The 21,614-nt window shown below is 39.4% G+C and overlaps 1 protein-coding gene across 1 annotated transcript in view; it reads left to right on the top strand.

Annotated features, from left to right (window-relative positions):
- Window positions 1-2,205: 2,205 nt before the first annotated feature.
- LOC122672921 (polygalacturonase-1 non-catalytic subunit beta-like) overlaps window positions 2,206-21,614 on the top strand; it is a 30,575-nt gene continuing 11,166 nt past the window's right edge. Inside the window, exon 1 of the mRNA XM_043870428.1 lies at window positions 2,206-2,270. Coding sequence (XP_043726363.1) covers window positions 2,217-2,270 — 54 coding nt within the window. The 5' untranslated portion in view covers window positions 2,206-2,216. The remainder of the gene's footprint in view (window positions 2,271-21,614) is intronic.

Raw genomic sequence — 21,614 nt, 5'->3', positions numbered from 1 at the left:
ATTTATAATTTTAAGATTGGGCTAAGAGTTTTAACCCAAAGAAAAGTTTAATAGTCAATTGAGTATGAAACAAATCAATACCCCGTTACATGAGACTGGTCAATCAGGGCTAACCATACCCTAGCAAAAATCAGGGTCAATCAATCCGGCCCAACCCGCCCCAATTAGGGTCAATAAGGGTCGGGCTGAGCCCGACAGGGTTGGGCCTTGGCTGAGATATCTTAGCTCGACTTAGGGCCGGGTTGGGTTTGGGTTGAGCTAAAAGGACTCAAGGTTGGACTACGGCTTTAAAAAACTCGGCCCAACCACTCTGTTTCACCCCTAGGTCTCTTCCTTATATGTCGAGTTTGGGGCCCATTGGATTTAATTAGGTGGCAAAATAAGGCTTTAAATGTGCGTTAGAAAGTAAAACTTCTCTGGAAATAGTGAAAACAAATAAATAGCTACAAATAGAAGTGAAAATTCCGATACAATGGAGAGCATCATTCAATTTGGCTATGAACATTGATGAGTGGTTAATCCAAACAGTACTCCATTATGATGTGTAACTTCAGTCAAACCAGGAGAGGTGATGAAATGGTGAAACTTGAGGAGCAAGAGATACCACCAAGTAAATACTTTAAATACCTGGGGTCAACAATTAACAAAAATTGAGATACAGAGGATGATGTTTCCCATAGAATTAAAGTAAGATGGATGAAGTGGAGAGGTGCATCAGGAGTTTTATGTGATAAACGCATGCCTATTAAGCTTAAAGAAAAATTCTATAGGACAGTAATAAGACCAGTGATGATATATGGGGCGGAATGTTGGGCCGTTAAAAAGAGTAATATAAATAAGATGAGTGTAGTGGAGATGAAAATGTTGAGGAGGATGTGCGACAAGACCAGGAGAGATAAAGTAAGGAATGATCGTATTATAACCAAATTAGGAGTTGCACCAATCCAGGACAAGCTCCGTGAGAGCCACTTGAGATGGTATGGTCATGTCCAATGGAGATCCATGGATGCACCAGTAAATAGGAGTGACTAGATTCAATTTGAAGGAGCTAAAAGAGGTAGGGGTAGGCCTAAAAATGACTACTGGAGAAGTAGTAAGAAAGGATATGCATTTAACAAGGCTTGACCCTAATATGACCGCGGATAGAGTCGTTTGGAGGACAAGGACGTCCCGTGTAGCCGACCCCTTATAGGGGGATGTTCCTGAGGTGCTGCTTTGACTACTGCTTAGACATTTTCCTTTGGTGACCGTATTTTTTTTTTTACTTCCTTTCACTCCTTTTAGGTTTTTACTCTCTTCTACTTCTCTTGTTTCTTTTACTGTCACAGCCTCTTCAAATCCATGTAGTCGACCCCATTTAGTTGAGATAAGGTTATGGTTGTTGTTGTTGTTTTGTTGGAATTACCACATCATAATTCCATGTGGCAAAAACTAGTTTAGTTGTATTGGACCCTTTCGCCCAATAAAACAAATTGATTTAAACCAATTTGACTTTTCTTCTGTTTTATTTGTACTTACCATCCTAGAGTTCACAATCCCTATAAGGTTTTAGTATGTTTCTCAAAATACCCTCTTGATACCCATGCATCTGAACTCATGCAGTGAATAGATTCTCATTCAACGTGAATGAAGGAAAATCAGCTAAACAAATCAATAATCCATAGAGATAAAACTACAGATCCATTCCCCTCCTAAAAAAAATTTTAAAAAAAAACCTGATGGGCAAAAAATTGTTCTATAGCGATATTGATATCCTCACGCATCACCTTTGAAGCACTTGGAAGTTTGGGGGTTGATCCATGGTATAAGAGAATATTATCTCCTCACAAGTCATATTCTACAACTTTGAGTACTCAATTATAGCCATTTATAGGGAGGGGATCGACGAAAACTCCCTCCTGGAAATTTATCCTCTCAAGTGCGGTGCACTGCCCCGTGTACCACACTTAAGAATCCAACCGTCCACCCAACATTTGAAAGGATAAAAAGTCTCCACCACCCATGTTTTCACAGTTGGATTCTTAAGTATGGTGCACTAGGCCACACTGGAGAGGATGAAAATCCTCTCCCCCACCCCGCCTTTTATTTTATTTTTGCACTATACAGAAATTTTCCTTCTATAAATTCAAACACCCCGGCCCTCTCCATCCAACAAACCCAACTCATTCTTACAAAGGCGAAGACAAACTCATTGCAATCTCTGTTTCAATGCCACCATGACTACACATCCCATTCTGTTGCTTGGACTTGTGACAGTAGCATACTTTAGTGTAAGAAAAATGATACTTTTCCGTTTTCCATTAATTTCAAACTTGGTATTGCTTGTTCATATTTTATCTTGTTAAAATTTTCCCATGAAATTGTAGGGTTCTCAAGCTGAAAATGCCTTCATACAATATTGGAAAGAGCATATTGGTCTTCCATACCCTCCACACTGGTTAGCTGCAAAGGCTTCTTCATTAAAACCCCATCAAGAGGTAGTGTTTATGAAAATTATGGAGAAAAATGAATTGGCTACCCACCTGCGCTCATTTTGTAAGCAGGCTAATGTTGCTTGTTCTACAAATGCACTTGTGAAGAAGACAACTGATAGCAAAACCTTGCCACCAATAGCCCAATGGAATGAAGCCAAACTGAAATATAATTTTCCAAATGAAATACCCCTTTCGGTTGCCAGCCAAGGGGGATTGCCATATTTCCGGAAGTCAATGGTGAAAGAGGGAAGTGTCATGCCCATCCCTGATCTAAGGGACCCAATGTCATATAAATCATTCTTGCCGCGATCTCTGGCATCAAAAATCCCTTTTACCTTTGCCCGGATTGAGGAATTAAAGAAGCTTTTTGGTGTGGTAGATGAATCAAACATGGATGAATATATTCAAGACACTCTCAAGATATGTGACAAGAGCCCCATTCAAGGTGAGAAGAGGACTTGTGTGACTTCTGCAGAGGATCTCGTCGATTTCGTCGTCGAGGAATTAGGGCATTATTTACACATATGGAGTACTGAAAGCGTTGAAGGATCATATGAGAATGTCACAATTGGAGCTGCGAAACTCATATATGGAAATCTTTCTGAATCACCAGCCTTATGTCATAGCCAACCATTCCCATTTCAAATCTATTATTGCCATGTTTTACAGAAAGTAAAAGTATATGCAGTTGTTATACATGCTCAGAAGAAAGTGAATCATGTGATCATGGCATGCCACTATGACACATCAACTTGGAATTCAAATCATCTTGCTTTTAAGCTGCTAGGTTTTGGTCCAGGCCAAATTGAAGCCTGTCATTGGATTAATGAGAATGGAATTGTCTGGACAAAGACTCTTGGTTGACAAGCAATTCAAGATTTGAATAATCTTCCAATTCTCTTATTTGTATTACATATTGTTGCTTAGTCTATATGAAAAATAAAACATAACCTGTTTTGGCTTGCTTGTTATGTCTTCCAGTTCTCACACTGGGCTATAATAGGCGTAAAGTGATAGGGGCAGTATGGTAATTTTAAAAAGGGTACTCTTAGATTAGGCAAATGGTGGCTTGTTGCATGTCATACATATAGTTAGTAAGTTCAGGAAAAGCAAAAGTTTGGTACAAGAAATATTTGGGGTATTTGAAGTCATCTTCATTATGGGCCAACAAGATTGAGTTCATAGCACAACAAATGGAAAATCCATACAAGTGATTATGGTCAAAATTGTAATGACAAATCTGGTTTAGAAAACGACCTTGGAGACTCACCTAGTTTATCAATCTCCACATGTTTCGTCCTCGCATGGAACATCGGCCAGGTTTGCGGAGAGATAGGTAGCCCCAATGTTGTCACACCATAAAATCGGAGAGGAACGGAGCGGAAGCCTAGTTCATTAAAGAGAGTCTCAAGCCAAATCAATTCAGCAAAGGCATCAGCTAGGGCCTTGAATCTCTAAAATTGAATCTTCACCATTAAAAATATAACATGTTTATTTTAATTATTTTTGGTATTACCTCCCACAGCCGGTTAGATTATTTTGGGGTGAAAAGTGGTGCAGCCTTGATGGAAGCCGGGATCGGGAGAAGTGAGTTAATCAATCGAACAAAGAAGAAAAGGACTTGCAAGAACTCCAATCAAGTTCAGGCTCAAGCTTGAGCAATTTTCATTAAACTTCATAATCTGCCTTCATTCAATCATGGAGGATTATATATATAGACTAGAGCTGAGTATGAATAGGGAAAAAAGAAAGAAAAGAAAAGATTCTAATCTCTAATCCTCAATCAGCCAAAAATACTTCAATCAACCCATATCAGAATCCGATCTTTTCTTCAATCAACCCCCATGTACTCTCTCTTAGAAATCCAACCTTCCATCCAGTCCTCAATCAGTCCAATATGCTAGATGGTTGATTGATCTTTTATTTATTTAGTAATAATTTATTTAGAAATTGAGGTCATTCCAAATCTTCCCTCTCTTAGTTGCAACTTCTTTCCTTAAAGAAAATATAGGGAAGATAAGAAATGCATGGGCAATCTTTGCAGGGGCTGACCATGGTTGGCACGCTTCTCCCTGACTTGGGCCGACCTTCGAAGAGCCTTGGGGTGTGAGGTGGCAGTTACTACTTCATGGTCCAGGTCCAGGGCTGCGTCAAAAAGTGAAAACCTAAGAGGCGGGATCTCGCCAATCCTCCGATTTGCTTCCGATTCCTTTTTCTAGCCGTTTGTTCAGTGTCATTAGCGAATAAGTTACCGGTGAGGTCTGATCTCCACTTTTTATTTTTTTTTTGGTGAAGAAAGAACTTAATATTACTGATTAAACATAATATTTACAATGGTTGTCAAACAATCCGAATTGAAGTTGTTAATTATAGCATATCTAGCTATCTTATCAAACAGGATGGATATAAGTTCTAGGTTGTTTTATGACTGTTATAGACTTAAAGGTAGCAATAAAAGAGGAGATATAAATAACCAAGTGAAGACTTCCCAGGGCCAAGGAGATTCTTCCGGGGTGGTCAGCCAGTTCTTGATTTCTTGAGAATCAGTCCAAATGATCAGTTCTTTGCATTCCAATGAAAGTGACTTTTCGATCCCATCTTGGAGTCCTCGAAGTTCCGCTTCTTGTGCTGAGCCTACAAATCCACAGTTCATAGAAGAAGTTATGAATAAGTAAAAAACCCCATCTGCCAAAGGAGGAGGACTTGCAATAGCTGCCAGCCGAGATAATGACACAAGTGTCCTTAGTATCCAGGTTTAGGTAAAAGGATTGGGAGAAGAAATCAGGTGTGGAAGTAGGTATGGAAGTGGTAGATGGTTGTTGGATGTAGCTGGGCTCAGTTGAAGGGAGAAGGTTGCAGCCTTTTATCCATCTGTCAACGTTGAGCATAATATTGTGAGGGTTGATAGGATGATTTTCGAAAATTACTTGGTTCCGATGTAGCCATAGGAAATAGAGAGTAATGCTAGCAATGCTTAAGATTCGATTTTCATCTTGTTTGCAACCACAGGAAGGTGCCAATAAGTTGGAGAAGGCCTCCATAATGGAGTTCCCGGTAAGATTTTCAGTTCGTATCCCCAGAGGGCCTGCAGCCCAAATTCTTTTTGAGAGGCTACACGATAAGAACAGGTGCCAAGGAGATTCAGAGCTCACCTTATAAAAGGGGCAACAATCAAGGCTTTGGTCTTTCCAAAAGAGTTTGGATTTGGTGGGAATACCATCATGGAAAATTCTCCATAAGAAGAGTTCAAATTTCGAATGAACCTTTAGCCTCCAGATTTTGAGCCATAATGATGAATGAAGGGGGGTATTTGAGGTATTTGGGGAGGAGAGTGTGGCAGCAATTTTTTTAGTGGTAAGGTGACCGGTTTTAGAAAAGGGAGAGAATAGATGATCAGTGAGGGGATGAAGTGAGATGGGTAATGAGAGAATACATTTACTAATGGCTTGTGGAAAAAGGAAATTGATGAGCGGGGTGTTCCAAGATCTGTGGGTGATTAAATCACTCACAGACCGAAACTTAAAATTTTCTTGTACAACTTGATTTAGGGTGATGAAGGAGGCTGTTGGAATCCAAGGATCTTTCCAGATATGAATTTTTGACCCATCCCCAATGTGCCAACATATCATTTTCCTGAAGGTGGGGAGTACATTCCGACTACCATTCCAAGTCCACGATCCTGGAGCCAGTCTAGTTTGAGGATTTAGGAGGGATGAGGTGGGAAAGTATTTACTCTTAAGCAATTTTGCCCAGAGTAAGTTGGGTTCGGTAACCAATCTCCATGTCAATTTAAGGATGAGGGCCCGGTTATGGTCCCAATGTGATGGTATGCCCAGGCCTCCCAGCTTCATACGTTGACAAATGGAACTCCAAGAAATAAGGGAGACACCCTTGTTATTTAAGGCCCGGCCATTCCAGAAGGCAGAACTGATAGAATCGAGTTTGGCGCAAAAGGATTTAGGGAAGAGGAAACATGACATGTGGAAGGTGGGTATTGAGTGGAGTACGGATTTAATGAGGGTCAGTCGTCCTGCTTGAGATAGAAAATTGCATTTCCAGTGAGATAATTTGGTCTTAACTCAGTTAAAGATAGGAGCAAGGCATTTGGTCTTTGACCAATTAGGGAAAAGAGGAGTGCCCAGATGCTTGGATTCAGCACTCATCTCACCGATCTTGAGGGTCTTACGGATTTCTTTTTTAAGAGAGATGGGTGTATTGCAACTAAGACAGGTTTATTTGTTGGCCGGATAGGGATTCTAAAAGATTAAGGATATATAGCTTTCAGGGTGTGGACATCCTCTAAAGTTGCACGGCAGAGAGCATATCATCCGCAAAAAGAAAGATGGGTGATTACCGGTGCAGCTCTAGAAATTTTGATACTTTTGAAGAGATTTATATCCCTATACGTCTGCAACAGTCTAGAAAAACATTCCATAGTAAGAAGGAAGAGCTATTGACTAAGGGGACACCCTTGTCGAAGTCCTCTTGGAGATTGGAAAAAATCAAAGGAACTCCCTTGGATCTTGATGGAGAAAGAGCAGTCAAGCTGGGCAGAAAGTAGTTGGATCCAATGTGGATCGAAACCAAGTTATTTGAACAGCGCAAAATGATTGAACGATCAGGAATTAATATAAGGAATCAACGGTTTAGGAGTGAGTTTAAGGGTGGCGCTCCTATCCTACATTTTTCTCCTATGTAAGAAGATATGAATCATCATGCCATCAAATCATTCGTGGGACTCTCTAAAATCATCAATTTAATTAGGTTGTTGACTTCATGTTGTATTATTATTTTATAGAAGCACTTTTGGGTCAAAACACTTGTTTCAAAAAGCACTTTTTCAAGTGTGTGTCAAAGTTTCAAAATTGTGTTTTGTTTCATTCCCTCCTCTTTTGTTTCCCTCCTCTATTTTGTTTGAAATTGGTTGTACTCTCTTGTGTGCAAGAGGCTAGAATTGAGCTCAAGAATAGTCCCACATTGGTTGTGGGAGAGTTACTTGAGGGGTATATATATAGGATTGTTTCCTTAAGGTGTGAGCCTTTTGGAGAGGAAGACACCCTACTCTCTAGTGTGTGGGGGGTCCTTGGGGTGCTTTTGAAGCGCGCGCGCCGAGCCGGGCCATGGCCGAGGTCGGGGTCAGGATCGGGGTCAGGGTGTGGGTGTGGGCAAAACCTTATAGGAGTTTTAATGTACGTATATCACCTGTATTCATACGGATGTATCCCTTCATGAAAGGGTACTCCAGCATTATATATATACACCATGTCATGCCTGCATTTGAGATAGACAACAGAAACGTATTGTCCCTGCAACAGTCCATTCCAGAGACAGATACTTATTGTATTTTCGTTTAAGTAATAAGAGGGTGGTATAGCTGTTTGGTATCCTTGGTACTCGTATTAGGTTCTGCAACCTATACGTTTAGGAGTTGTATTTATCTTGGAGGGTATGGTGCAAGGTCAGCCCCGTTGCAGAAGAGGGGGCATCTAAATCCTTAAGGAAAGTATCTTTCAGATACGACTCAACTCGGTTGTCCGTGCTTCTTCCTTTCTGGTTCGTTTCACTCTGCAACTAGTGTGCGATAACAGGTATTTCTCTATTTATGTATATCTGCTTTGTCTTACAGTATATGCCTAGTATAACAATCTTAAGGATTTAGACCTTATTTGGCTTATTTTCTGTGTAAGACTATGGCTGGGAATAATACTGTGGATACTACTGCTACTGTGGACCTTCCACCTACTGCTGCCGCTGCCCAAAATACTGTTGCTACCATACAACCGAGTATGTAGAAACTGAGAATAGTCTCAGAATTTGATAAGATAGTACAGTTCGCCGGGCAGAATTTTTAACGGTGGAAGCAGATGATGCTATTTGCAGTAACGCAAATAGGGGTGGTGTTTGCATTGACTGATCCCAAGCCTCCAGACAGTGAGGATATTGATCTTGATATGAAGAGGGTTGCTTGGATCGAAGCAGACTTTCAATGCAAGAACAGGATTCTGAATGCTCTATCGAATGAATTGTATAATGTTTACAATTCCTTTGATCATGCCTACATGATTTGGAATGCTTTGGTCAACAAATATACTCTGGAAGATGCTGGCTTAAAGAAATATGTGGTGTCAAATTTTCTGAACTTCCAGATGACTGAAGGTGAAACCATCTCTTCTCAAGTAGACAGATTCCAGGTTATGGTTGGGAATTTGGCTAAAGAGAACATGATTTTACCAGATCTCTTTGTCACAAGTTCTTTAATTGATAAACTACCTAACTCTTGGAAGGATTTCAAAACTACTATGAAACACAAGAGGAAGGACTGGTCTTTTGATCAGGTGGTAGTTCGCATCAAAATAGAGGAACGGAACCCCATTAAAGACAAAGGTGAAAAGCCCATTGGATACAATCGATCCAATGCCAATCTGGTGGAAACAGAGAAGAAACCAAATCTTAAGAGGAAAGGCAATCCTATTCAGAAAAATTCAAACTCAAAGAGGAAGAAAGGAAATTGCTTCATGTGCGGCAAGCCGGGTCACTTCAAGAAAGACTGCAGGAACAAGAAGAAGGTTTTGCCAAATAAGGCAAAAGTCAATCTTGCTGAAGAGGAAGTCTTTGCAGCGATGATAACCGAAGTATTTTTGGTTGAAAAACCAAATGACTGGATAATAGACATAGGTGCTACGAGGCACATCTATGGGGACCGAAACTCTTTTTTGAGTTATTCTATTTTAGATGATAAGGTCTATATGGGCAACTCTCAGTCAACCAAGGTTATCGGCAAAGGAAAAATTACTTTGAAGCTCTCTTCAGGAAAGACACTTGTTTTGGACAATGTGCTGCATGTGCCGAAAATAAGACGCAATCTTATTTCAGGGCCGCTTCTCAACAAGGCAGGAATGAAGTTACTTTTTGAGTTTGACAAGCTTGTAGTTCTGAAAAATGATGTATTTGTGGGCAAGGGGTATCTTAGCGATGGTTTATTTGTACTAAGTGTTTCTGAGATAATAAAAGAAAAGCCTAGTGCTTCTTCTGCTTACTTTATTGATTATTATGATTTATGGCATGGTAGATTAGGTCACTGCAATGCATCTTATATTTCTTATATGCATAAGAAAGGCTCAATAGACAATCATATTAAGCAACCATTGACAAAGTGCCCCACATGTGTGGAGGCAAAATTCACTAAAAGACTACATAGGTCAATGGAACGACAAAGTGGCCTTCTCGATTTGGTGCATAGTGATCTTTGTGACTATAAGTCACTTGAATCTAGAGGAGGTAAAAAATATGTTGTTACATTCATAGATGACCACTCTAGATTTACCATGGTTTACCTTCTTAAGTCCAAGGATGAAGCAAGTAATGCTTTTATATCCTATAAAGGCGAGGTGGAAAATCAATTAGGGAGAAAAGTGAAAAGGCTTAGAACCGATAGAGTGCGAATACTCTAATCTTTCTCGGTTTGTGAGGACTATGGTATTATTCATGAGACCACCGCCCCTTATCAACTTTGAGTCTAATGGGGTGGCAGAAAGGAAGAATCGAACATTGAAGGAAATGATGAATTCAATGCTCATAAGCTCAGGGTTACCCCTAGACATGTGGGGGGATGCCATGTTATCGGCATGTTACATTTTAAATAGAGTTCCGCACAAGAAAACCGGATTGTTACCCTTTGAATTATGGTATGGAAGAAAACCTACCATAAAGCATTTAAGGGTATGGGGTTGTCTAGCCAAAGTGGCTATACCAGAACCAAAGAAAAAGAAACTAGGACCAAAGACATGTGATTGTGTTTTTGTTGGATATGCAGCTCACAGTACTGCATATCGATTTATGGTTATTAAAACCATAAATGATGTGTTTGAAGAAAATGACTTCATTGAGTCAAGGGATGCAGAATTCTTTGAGAATGTATTTCCACTTAAGTCTAACCTATTAGAAAGTAAGGTTGATAGTAGTGTATCATATTTTGGACAAGAAGTGTCAAAGAATATTGAACCTATATCTAGTGATTCAAGTCAATTACGAAAAAGTAAAAGGCAAAAGAAAGCTACTTTTTCGGATGGTGATTGGGTTGTCTATCTTTTAGACAATGATCATTTATCGTATAAAGAAGCGGTGACATCTTTAGATGCCGTGTTTTGGAAAGAGGCAATCAAAAGTGAACTAGATTCCATTTTAGCCAATCACACATGGATATTAGTTGACTTACCTAAAGGTTTCAAAGTGTTGGACACTAAGTGGATATTTCGAAAGAAATTGAAACCAGATGGATCACTAAATAAATTTAAAGCCCGGTTAGTAGTAAAAGGCTTTAGACAAAAGAAGAACATAGATTACTTTGACACATTTGCTCCAGTAGCAAGAATAACTACTATACGAGTAATGATGGCTGTTGCGTCTATGTATAATTTGGTTATACACCAAATGGACGTGAAAACAACGTTTCTAAATGGCGACTTGGTAGAAGAAATATACATTAAGCAACCTGAAGGTTATGTTGTGTGTTTGAGTTTAAAATAATAACCGCAAGCGTACGGGTCAATCGTAGCTACGGGTCGAACACGAGGAGGTCAACCTTGAATAAATTTCCACTTTTAATTAACGCGAAGTGTACAACTTACCAAATATGGAAACAGTCTATATATAGAAACTACCAATTATGGAAACTAGCAAATATAGAAGCAACTAAATTACCAAAGATAACAAATTAAAAATAGAAACTAGGGCAACCACTAAGGTAATGGATGAATTAAAAATAAGAAAGTCACTTGGGAATGAGTTCCACCATGAGAATTAGGGCAGATCAATGACTAGCATATTAGGGCAAAGCATGCATACGGCCTAAGTCTATAAGATATGCGGCACTGCTCCTATACGGCTAACATATCCTATGAAAACAGTGCTCATACAACATACAATGTAAACAAAAAAAAAAATACATGAACATAATGGTGTCACAATGGATACGGCTAACGAACATGTATATAGTTCCCCTTGGAATGACATACAAGCTGTGGGCGGTCATCCATCGTAAGTCCAATATTGATCATGTTCATTAATCACATAGACAATGCTAGCCATCAATTCTTCCTTCTCTCATGGTTTCACCCACTCCCAAAAGGAGAGGTTTAGCTAGCCATGAAAGCAATGAAGAGGGAAGAAAGGATTGATGGAGAAAAAGACATAGAAATTATTAAAACTAAAATTTATAAGAAGAAGAACTTAGCTGATTCGAATAACTCCAATGAAGATGATTCCGTCACTTGAATCCCATCACTTGAAGCCGCATCCAATATTGAAGAACAAATTACCAAAGTGTATAATGAAGATTACACATATGATCGAAGGGATGGGGAAATAAAATTTATCCTAACAATGATTCTAAAAAAATAAAATTACATATGATAACTTAATTACATAAGATCTAAAAACTAAAAATAAAAAGAAGAGGATGAAAGATCGGGTATAACGAAGAGGAACGGCACTACTGCTGCTATTATCATTCTAGAATAGAAAATTAAAACTGAAAAAGAAAAAACGAAGGACTGAAGGGAGAGAGCAGCTGGAGTGCGGTCAAGATGGATTTTATATGGGGGAGAGAGCTCGTGAAAGGAAGATGGGAAGGAGATAGGAGAGATGAGGCAATTTAAGAGGAAGTGGGAGAGAGAAGATATAGAAATCGAATTTACCAAAATAAAAGAAATACAATCCGAGAGAATCCGAGAGAGTTAGGAGAAAGATTAGAGAGAAAAGATATTTTTCTCATTTTTTTTTTTATTATATTTATTTATCCTAAATTCCAACTTCATTAAGAATCGTTTTTGGGCTATATCTTTTTATCCTAGGTCCAGATGGAACTAACCCGAGAATTAAAGTTACACCATTTTAAATTCCAGACAATATGAGCCCAATATCCGATATCTTTTGAAAGATTCTTGATTCTCCAAAATTACCGTTATGTCCCTATGCTTGATTTTTCTCTCTTCTTCTTCTTCTAAACTCGAATCGGCTCTAATCAAATGACTTCCGATGTTGCGCATTAGAAAGCTAACCCGACTGAAGTCTTCAACCTCGTAATCTGGCGTTTGGCGGTCCAATTAGACATGTATTCTCCACTTTGACCAAAATGCCCCTAAACCTGAAAAATGATAAAAAGTACCCGAGTAGCGCTGTTCAATGTGGTAAAATGAATGCTTTATATCCTAAGATTTCACACATAAATGTGCTCATCAGATTCCCCCACACTTAGACTTTGCTCGTCCTCGAGTAAAGCAAAAAGCCAAACTAACCTAGAATACAAAAAGAACCTAACTCACTTTCGTAGGAATCACGGTTGCACTTAGCACGTGCAATAAGCCTTTAAACCCCTAGGTTACCCCTAGTGGACGAGTTGTGTCTCGTGAGTGTTTGCAGTGAATATACACAAAATTTAATTTGTAAATCCATACTATGGCCAAGATAAAGAGTGCAGCCCCAAGATAATTTACTTTGAGATTTTCTAGATGTTCCCCCACACTTGAACTTTATTATCCCACTCTGAGTTGGAGAACTGTCATACATCTAACTTAGAGAGGTTTGGGGTAGGGTGAGTCACACTGTTTTTCCTTGAGATTAGATCGAGTAGGTCATCTAGGCTACAAAAGATTTCAGCTCGGAACCTTGGTAGAACCTTTAAACACATGCACAATTTCAATTTCATTTTGATTTTACTTGCCATATTTTTCCAAGTATTGAACTCAAATGTCCCTCCACTACAATTGGCTTGAATGACATGCAAGGCTTGCACCAGACACCCAAGTTACTAAGTAGTGTTGGAATAGATTCTCAGTGCATATATCATTTGATTGCCATATTGTGGCTTTAGACATTGATGCAATATGAGTTCAAACTTCTTTTTTTTTTTTTTTTTTTCAGCACACATTACTCCAATCCGTGCAATGTCTTGACTTCTTAAGCTTTCTAGGTGGCTCTTGTAGCGAGCTTTAGGCCAATTACTCTCAAACCAGACAGCTTTAAGGAATTAGGTGTAAAACACCCCTCGGGCTTACTTACTCAAACCAAATAGGCTACAAGCCAAGACTGGATCAAAGAGTAAATAAATTTTTTTTTTCTTGGCAATCAGCTATATCATGCAAGTATATAATGGTTCAACCTTAACACCTAGCCAAAACTCGTGTAAATAGGATGACTAACAAAATCAACTCTCTCAGTAGACAGTGTACTTTCAAAGAATTTAAAATCCCTTTGATCGGTATATTTCAATTCCCTCCTCAGTGCGAAATTTTTTATTACTTCAAAGTGTAGGGTATTTTGGATGCTCTCAAAGTCTTTCAGAAAAGTAAACTAAAGAGGCTACACACTCGCTCTCAAACCAAAGTAAAGACTACAATTCAATGAAATCCCCCCATACTTAAATGATGCAGTGTCCTCAATGCATGAAAAAAAAATAAAAATAAGGACAAAGAAGAGGGGGCGTACCGGATATGATCATGGTGGCTCAAAATAAGGAGGTGCATGGAAATCCATGACCTCGTAAGAATGTGGTGAAGAAAGTGGCATGAGAGAGGAATTAAAAGATGTGCTAGAGATTGTAGAGTGTGTACCCTTACCTGGATCAAATATTACAGAGCCTCCATTGTGTTGTTGGGACAACACCTCTTGTTCCTTTTCAGGTGGTTCCACTGGTGGTGACTTGGGAAGAGAAGTAGACAGATTACCATCTGGCTCAACAGGTGGTGGCTTGGTCCACAATTTAGAAGGCTCTCCCCCATACTTGGATTGAGGCAAATCCTTTAGACATTGATTAATACATGTGTTAAGAGCAGTTGTAACCAAATCAGGTGATTCAAAAATTAGATGCACGTCTTCATCTAAGCATGGTTGCTTTCCCAATCGAAAGACATTAAAATCACGAGATGCATTCCCAAAAGACAGCCTCATCAGACCATTTCTACAATTGATCAGAGCATTGCTAGTAGCTAAGAAAGGTCTACCAAGGATAATTGGGATTTGACCTTTGATATTGGTCACAGGTTGGGTATCTAGGACTATGAAATCCACGGGAAAAAGAAATTCCCCAACCTTTAATAACACATCCTCAATTACTCCCTTGGGAGTCTTGACTGATCTATCTGCCAATTGTAATGTGACAGATGTAGGCTTAAGGTCTCCTAACCCTAATTGTTGGTACATTGAATATGGCAATAAATTGACACTAGCTCCTAGATCAAGAAGGGCATGGTCAATTCTAGTGTTACCAATCATACATGAGATAGTTGGACAACCAGGATCCTTATACTTAGCCACTATCTGTTGTGACAGAACGGAGCTCACATTGGCAGTCAGGAAGACTTTCTTAGGTACATTGATTTTTCTTTTCTGAGTACACAAGTCCTTGAGGACCTTTGCATAGGTAGGTACCTGGGAAATAGCATCTAAAAGAGGGATGTTAACTTGCACACTTTTGAAGACATTTAAAACTTTTTCAGTTATTGCATCATTCTTGTTACTTTTAAGCCTATTGGAAAATGGAGCCTTAGAGACATAATTCTTCTCAGGTGGCTCTTCATGTTTCTCTTCACTAATCATTATAGGTTCATCAGATGAACCTTGGACAAGGGGCTGGTCATTCACAACTATGGGAGGGTCATGTGGGGCACTTACAATGGGTGATGGATGGAGAACATTCACAAGACATCAATAGGAGGCTCGTGAAGTTAAAGGAGTTGGTTGAATTGGAGCCTCTTGTTGGTTCTCACGTCCACTCCTCAGAGCATATATGACATTACATTGACTAGAGGGTGCTGAGTGGTGTGGACTCTGATGGATAGAGTTCAACTGAGTGTGAGGTGGATAAGGCATAGAGGTCCCAGGGTTCGGATCTGGTTGACTCGCCACCTTACCCTTTTCCCTTTCATGGAGAGTATTGGCCAGTTGAGAGATTTGCCTCTCCATGTTATGTTGGCTGGTTAGGAACGTGCTCATGAGGAGCTCCATACTGTTCTCAAGGGAATTTAACCTGGTAGACTCATCGCTATTTTTCAAAAATTTAGGTGGTTGCTGATTTATCATTGGGGTTAGATTATTGGGAGGGGAGACAAATCTAGGGTTAATCTGCTGGGGAGCAAACTGACCTTGGATTGGAGGCTGGAATGTAGATGAACCAACTTGATTGGGGCCTTGGTTCCATGAGAAGTTAGGGTGATTTCTCCACCCAGGATCATAGGTTCCACTATAAGGATTGTTCATTACATGCACACTCTCATAGATTCCATGCCCACTAGACCGATTAGGGCACTCATCCATCACATGTGATGAGGATTGGTATCCAGTACACAAAGGGGCGGTCTGATAAACCTGATTTATCGGGGAAGGTCCCTTGGTCATTATGGCTTCTAGTCTTGTAATAAGACTGTCCAACTGAGCCTCTTTGGCTACAGTTCCCTCTACCAAAAATCCCTCACCGGAGTTTTCATTTTCTTGAGTGGATTCCCACTCTCTGGTCTTGTCCGCTAAGTCAACCAAAAACTCCCAAGCTTGATTTTCATCGGTGAATGATGTGAATCCAGTTGGGCACATGGATTCCACCAACTGCTTGGTTTGATAATCTATACCCTCATAGATGATTTGGCACAGATGCCAAGTATCTAGGCCATGGTGAGGACACTCTTGAAGAAGGTTGTTGAATCTCTCCATGAATTTAGAGAAGGATTCGTTTGGCCTGTGTCTGAACTGCAGAATATCATTCCTAATCCTATTGGTCTTATGCAAGGGAAAGAACTTCTTTAGGAAGACAACTATAAATTGATCCCATGTAGTTATTGAGTCTCTAGGCAAACCATAGAGCCACTTTTTAGCTTGATCCTTAAGTGCAAAGGGGATGAATCTCAACTTAACCGCATCATCAGTCAATTGTTGCATCTTAATGAGCACACATACCTCCTCAAACTCCCTAAGAAACAAATATGCATCTTCGTTAGCTATCCCATGAAAGTGGGGCAACATACAAATGAAATTAGATTTAAGCTCATAATTGTTTCCTTGGGCGGCGGGTAAGCGAATGCATGAGGGTTGTGCAGCCCGTGCGGGATAAAAGCGGTCCCTAAGGGTCATAGGTTGCCTCTCTCCTTCCTCACCCATAGTTGGAATCTCAACTCGTTCTATCCGATTCTTAAAATTCCTCTCCCAAACAAGCATACAAAAGCCACAATCCGAAATTTAAAGCACAAAGTTCTTTTTTTTTTTCTTTTGGATTTTAAAATTTTTTTATTTATTTATTTATTTATTTATTGAAAACACTACGAATCAATTAAAATTAGAAACTAAACAAGCGTCACCTCCCCGGCAACGGCGCCAAAAACTTGTTTGAGTTTAAAATAATAACCGCAAGCGTACGGGTCAATCGTAGCTACGGGTCGAACACGAGGAGGTCAACCTTGAATAAATTTCCACTTTTAATTAACGCGAAGTGTACAACTTACCAAATATGGAAACAGTCTATATATAGAAACTACCAATTATGGAAACTAGCAAATATAGAAGCAACTAAATTACCAAAGATAACAAATTAAAAATAGAAACTAGGGCAACCACTAAGGTAATGGATGAATTAAAAATAAGAAAGTCACTTGGGAATGAGTTCCACCATGAGAATTAGGGCAGATCAATGACTAGCATATTAGGGCAAAGCATGCATACGGCCTAAGTCTATAAGATATGCGGCACGGCTCATATACGGCTAACATATCCTATGAAAACAGTGCTCATACAACATACAATGTAAACAAAAAAAAAAAAAATACATGAACATAATGGTGTCACAATGGATACGGCTAACGAACCTGTATATAGTTCCCCTTGGAATGACATACAAGCTGTGGGCGGTCATCCATCGTAAGTCCAATATTGATCATGTTCATTAATCACATAGACAATGCTAGCCATCAATTCTTCCTTCTCTCATGGTTTCACCCACTCCCAAAAGGAGAGGTTTAGCTAGCCATGAAAGCAATGAAGAGGGAAGAAAGGATTGATGGAGAAAAAGACATAGAAATTATTAAAACTAAAATTTATAAGAAGAAGAACTTAGCTGATTCGAATAACTCCAATGAAGATGATTCCGTCACTTGAATCCCATCACTTGAAGCCGCATCCAATATTGAAGAACAAATTACCAAAGTGTATAATGAAGATTACACATATGATCGAAGGGATGGGGAAATAAAATTTATCCTAACAATGATTCTAAAAAAATAAAATTACATATGATAACCTAATTACATAAGATCTAAAAACTAAAAATAAAAAGAAGAGGATGAAAGATCGGGTATAACGAAGAGGAACGGCACTACTGCTGCTATTATCATTCTAGAATAGAAAATTAAAATTGAAAAAGAAAAAACGAAGGACTGAAGGGAGAGAGCAGCTGGAGTGCGGTCAAGATGGGTTTTATATGGGGGAGAGAGCTCGTGAAAGGGAGATGGGAAGGAGATAGGAGAGATGAGGCAATTTAAGAGGAAGTGGGAGAGAGAAGATATAGAAATCGAAATTACCAAAATAAAAGAAATACAATTCGAGAGAATCCGAGAGAGTTAGGAGAAAGATCAGAGAGAAAAGATATTTTTCTCATTTTTTTTTTTTTATTATATTTATTTATCCTAAATTCCAACTTTATTAAGAATCGTTTTTGGGCTATATCTTTTTATCCTAGGTCCAGATGGAACTAACCCGAGAATTAATGTTACACCATTTTAAATTCCAGACAATATGAGCCCAATATCCGATATCTTTTGAAAGATTCTTGATTCTCCAAAATTACCGTTCTGTCCCTATGCTTGATTTTTCTCTCTTCTTCTTCTTCTAAACTCGAATCGGCTCTAATCAAATGACTTCCGATGTTGCGCATTAGAAAGCTAACCCGACTGAAGTCTTCAACCTCGTAATCTGGCGTTTGGCGGTCCAATTAGACATGTATTCTCCACTTTGACCAAAATGCCCCTAAACCTGAAAAATGATAAAAAGTACCCGAGTAGCACTGTTCAATGTGGTAAAATGAATGCTTTATATCCTAAGATTTCACACATAAATGTGCTCATCATTGTGCCTGGACAAGAACACAAGGTATGTAAGTTGGTTAGATCACTTTATGGACTCAAACAAGCTCCAAAACAGTGGCATGAAAAACTTGATTCGGTACTTATATCGAATGGTTTTCTCATAAATGATGCTGATAGGTGCTTGTATAGTAAGTTCAATAAAGGCAAAGGTGTGTTCATCGTACTTTATGTAGATGACATGTTGATAATGGGAACGAGTTTAGACATTGTAAAGCAAACTAAAGGTTTCTTAATGTCTAAGTTTGATACAAAGGACATGGGGGAGGCTGATGTAATTCTTGGAATTAAGATCATCAGAAAAGAAAAAGAGATTATATTATCCCAATCCCATTATGTTGAAACCATACTAAAGAAGTATGGTTATAATGATTTATCATCGGTTAAAACACCTTTGGACATTAATTGTTTTTTACAAAAGAATTTGGGGGAACCTGTCTCCCAAAAGAAATACTCACAAATCATTGGTTCAGTTACATATCTAATGAACTGCACCAGACCAGATATCGCTTTAGCAGTTGGAAAATTTAGTCAATACACTCATAATCCAAGTATAGAGCATTGGCATGCCATGACAAGATTATTGCGATATTTAAAAGGAACGATAGCCTATGGCCTTCACTACAGTGGAAAACCAGCCGTGTTAGAGGGCTATTGTGATGCTAACTGGATTTCAGATACCAAGGAAACATTAGCAACTAGTGGATATGTTTTCACACTAGGAGGTGGAGCGATTTCGTGGAAATCGGTAAAGCAATCCTGTGGTACAGGATCCACCATGGAAGCTGAGTTTATAGCTTTGGAAAAGGCGGGAACTGAAGCAGAGTGGCTCAAAACTTTGATAGCAGATATTCCATTGTGGCCAAAATCATTGCCTTCGATATCACTTCATTGTGATAATCAAGCGGCAATAGCTAAAGCTAAGAATAAAATGTACAATGGAAAGAAGCGCCACATCCGCCTAAGACATAATTTTGTACGGCAGTATATTAATGAAGGAACAATAGCTATTGATTTTGTGAAATCTGAAAGCAACTTAGCTGATGTTTTCACAAAACCGTTGCCTACAAAAATAATTCATGATTCATCTAAGGGAATGAGCTTAAGGCCTGTGACATAGGTCATGTGATGAACACCCAACCTATGTGAAGAGGTAAATTTCTGAATTAGGTTCAAAGGGTACAAACAAAGTCACTAGATGATCTGTCTAGTACTACTACATTTTTTGCTCATTCTAGGTAAATAGGAAAAGTAGTACCACCACAAAGGAAGGAGGATGAGTCTTATAGACTCTTAATCTAGTCGGATCTCATGTAAAGTGGGGGTGTGTTAACTGTGGTGCACACTATAGACTGACCTAAATAGATGTAGGAGGTGAGGCCGCCTACCGATGAGAATTTTATAGGCGAATTCTCTAAACATCTATGAGACCAGGATAGGGGACAAGGCCAATTAAAAAATGTCCATCTTTATAAAAGGGATATCACAAACGGTCGACTAGTAGGATGTGGCTGGTGAACTAGACGGCTACACCGATGAGGAAAGGTTCAAGAAGTCTGACTTCACCTGTACTCTGTGGCGTAGTTCATCAGACCTAGTGTAGGTTCAAGTCCTGAAGACACCTACAACGATGTGTCCTACTATGTCTAATATACTTATCACTCGATATGTATCACTATTTTGAAACTTGTGGGGGAATTGTTGTATTATTATTTTATAGAAGCACTTTTGGGTCAAAACACTTGTTTCAAAAAGCACTTTTTCAAGTGTGTGTCAAAGTTTCAAAATTGTGTTTTGTTTCATTCCCTCCTCTTTTGTTTCCCTCCTCTATTTTGTTTGAAATTGGTTGTACTCTCTTGTGTGCAAGAGGCTAGAATTGAGCTCAAGAATAGTCCCACATTGGTTGTGGGAGAGTTACTTGAGGGGTATATATATAGGATTGTTTCCTTAAGGTGTGAGCCTTTTGGAGAGGAAGACACCCTACTCTCTAGTGTGTGGGGGGTCCTTGGGGTGCTTTTGAATCGCGCGCCGAGCCGAGCCGAGCCGAGCCGAGCCAGGTCGGGCCGAGGTCGGGGTCGGGGTCGGGGTCGGGGTGTGGGTGTGGGTGTGGGTGTGGGCAAAACCTTATAGGAGTTTTAATGTTTTATTTAAAACTCGATTTGGTTCACCCGTGGTTCATCTATACGGTTTAACCGCACTTGTCTATTCGTACATATATATGAATAGTTACACCCCCTCCCTGTACGTGGAGGTATACATACGGTCACACCTCCCATGTAAGGGTTACACCCCTGTACGTATATCACCTGTATTCAGGTATACATACGGTCACACCTCCCATGTAAGGGTTACACCCCTGTACGTATATCACCTGTATTCATACGGATGTATCTCTTCATGAAAGGGTACTCCAGCATTATATATATACACCATGTCATGCCTGCATTTGAGATAGACAACAGAAACGTATTGTCCCTGCAACAGTCCGTTCCAGAGACAGATACTTACTGTATTTTCGTTTAAGTAATAAGAGGGTGGTATAGCTGTTTGGTATCCTTGGTACTCGTATTAGGTTCTGCAACATATACGTTTAGGAGTTGTATTTATCTTGGAGGGTAAGGTGCAAGGTCAACCCCGTTGCAGAAGAGGGGGCATCTAAATCCTTAAGGAAAGTATCTTTCAGATACGACTCAACTCGGTTGTCCGTGCTTCTTCCTTTCTGGGTCGTTTCACTCTGCAACTGGTGTGCGATAACAGGTATTTCTCTATTTCTGTATATCTGCTTTGTCTTACAGTATATGCCTAGTATAACACTTCATACGCCAAAAGGGGTATACGTCCGTCTCGTCCATATTATTCTGTTGCCTACAGACATCTTCGTGTCCGTCAATGAACCTTTTCTGCAGCTTTTTACGTAGTTTGAATCATGTAATTTGGACATCCAACGCAATCGTTGAAACGGGCGTTCCTGAGGATTATACGGACACTCTTTCATTATTCTCAGGTAGGAAGTACGATGTTC

Source organism: Telopea speciosissima, chromosome 1, assembly GCF_018873765.1.
Source record: "Telopea speciosissima isolate NSW1024214 ecotype Mountain lineage chromosome 1, Tspe_v1, whole genome shotgun sequence".
NCBI classification, from domain to species: Eukaryota; Viridiplantae; Streptophyta; class Magnoliopsida; order Proteales; family Proteaceae; genus Telopea; species Telopea speciosissima.
The sequence above is the reverse complement of the archived record's forward strand: the minus strand, read 5'-3'. Positions and strand labels throughout refer to the sequence as shown.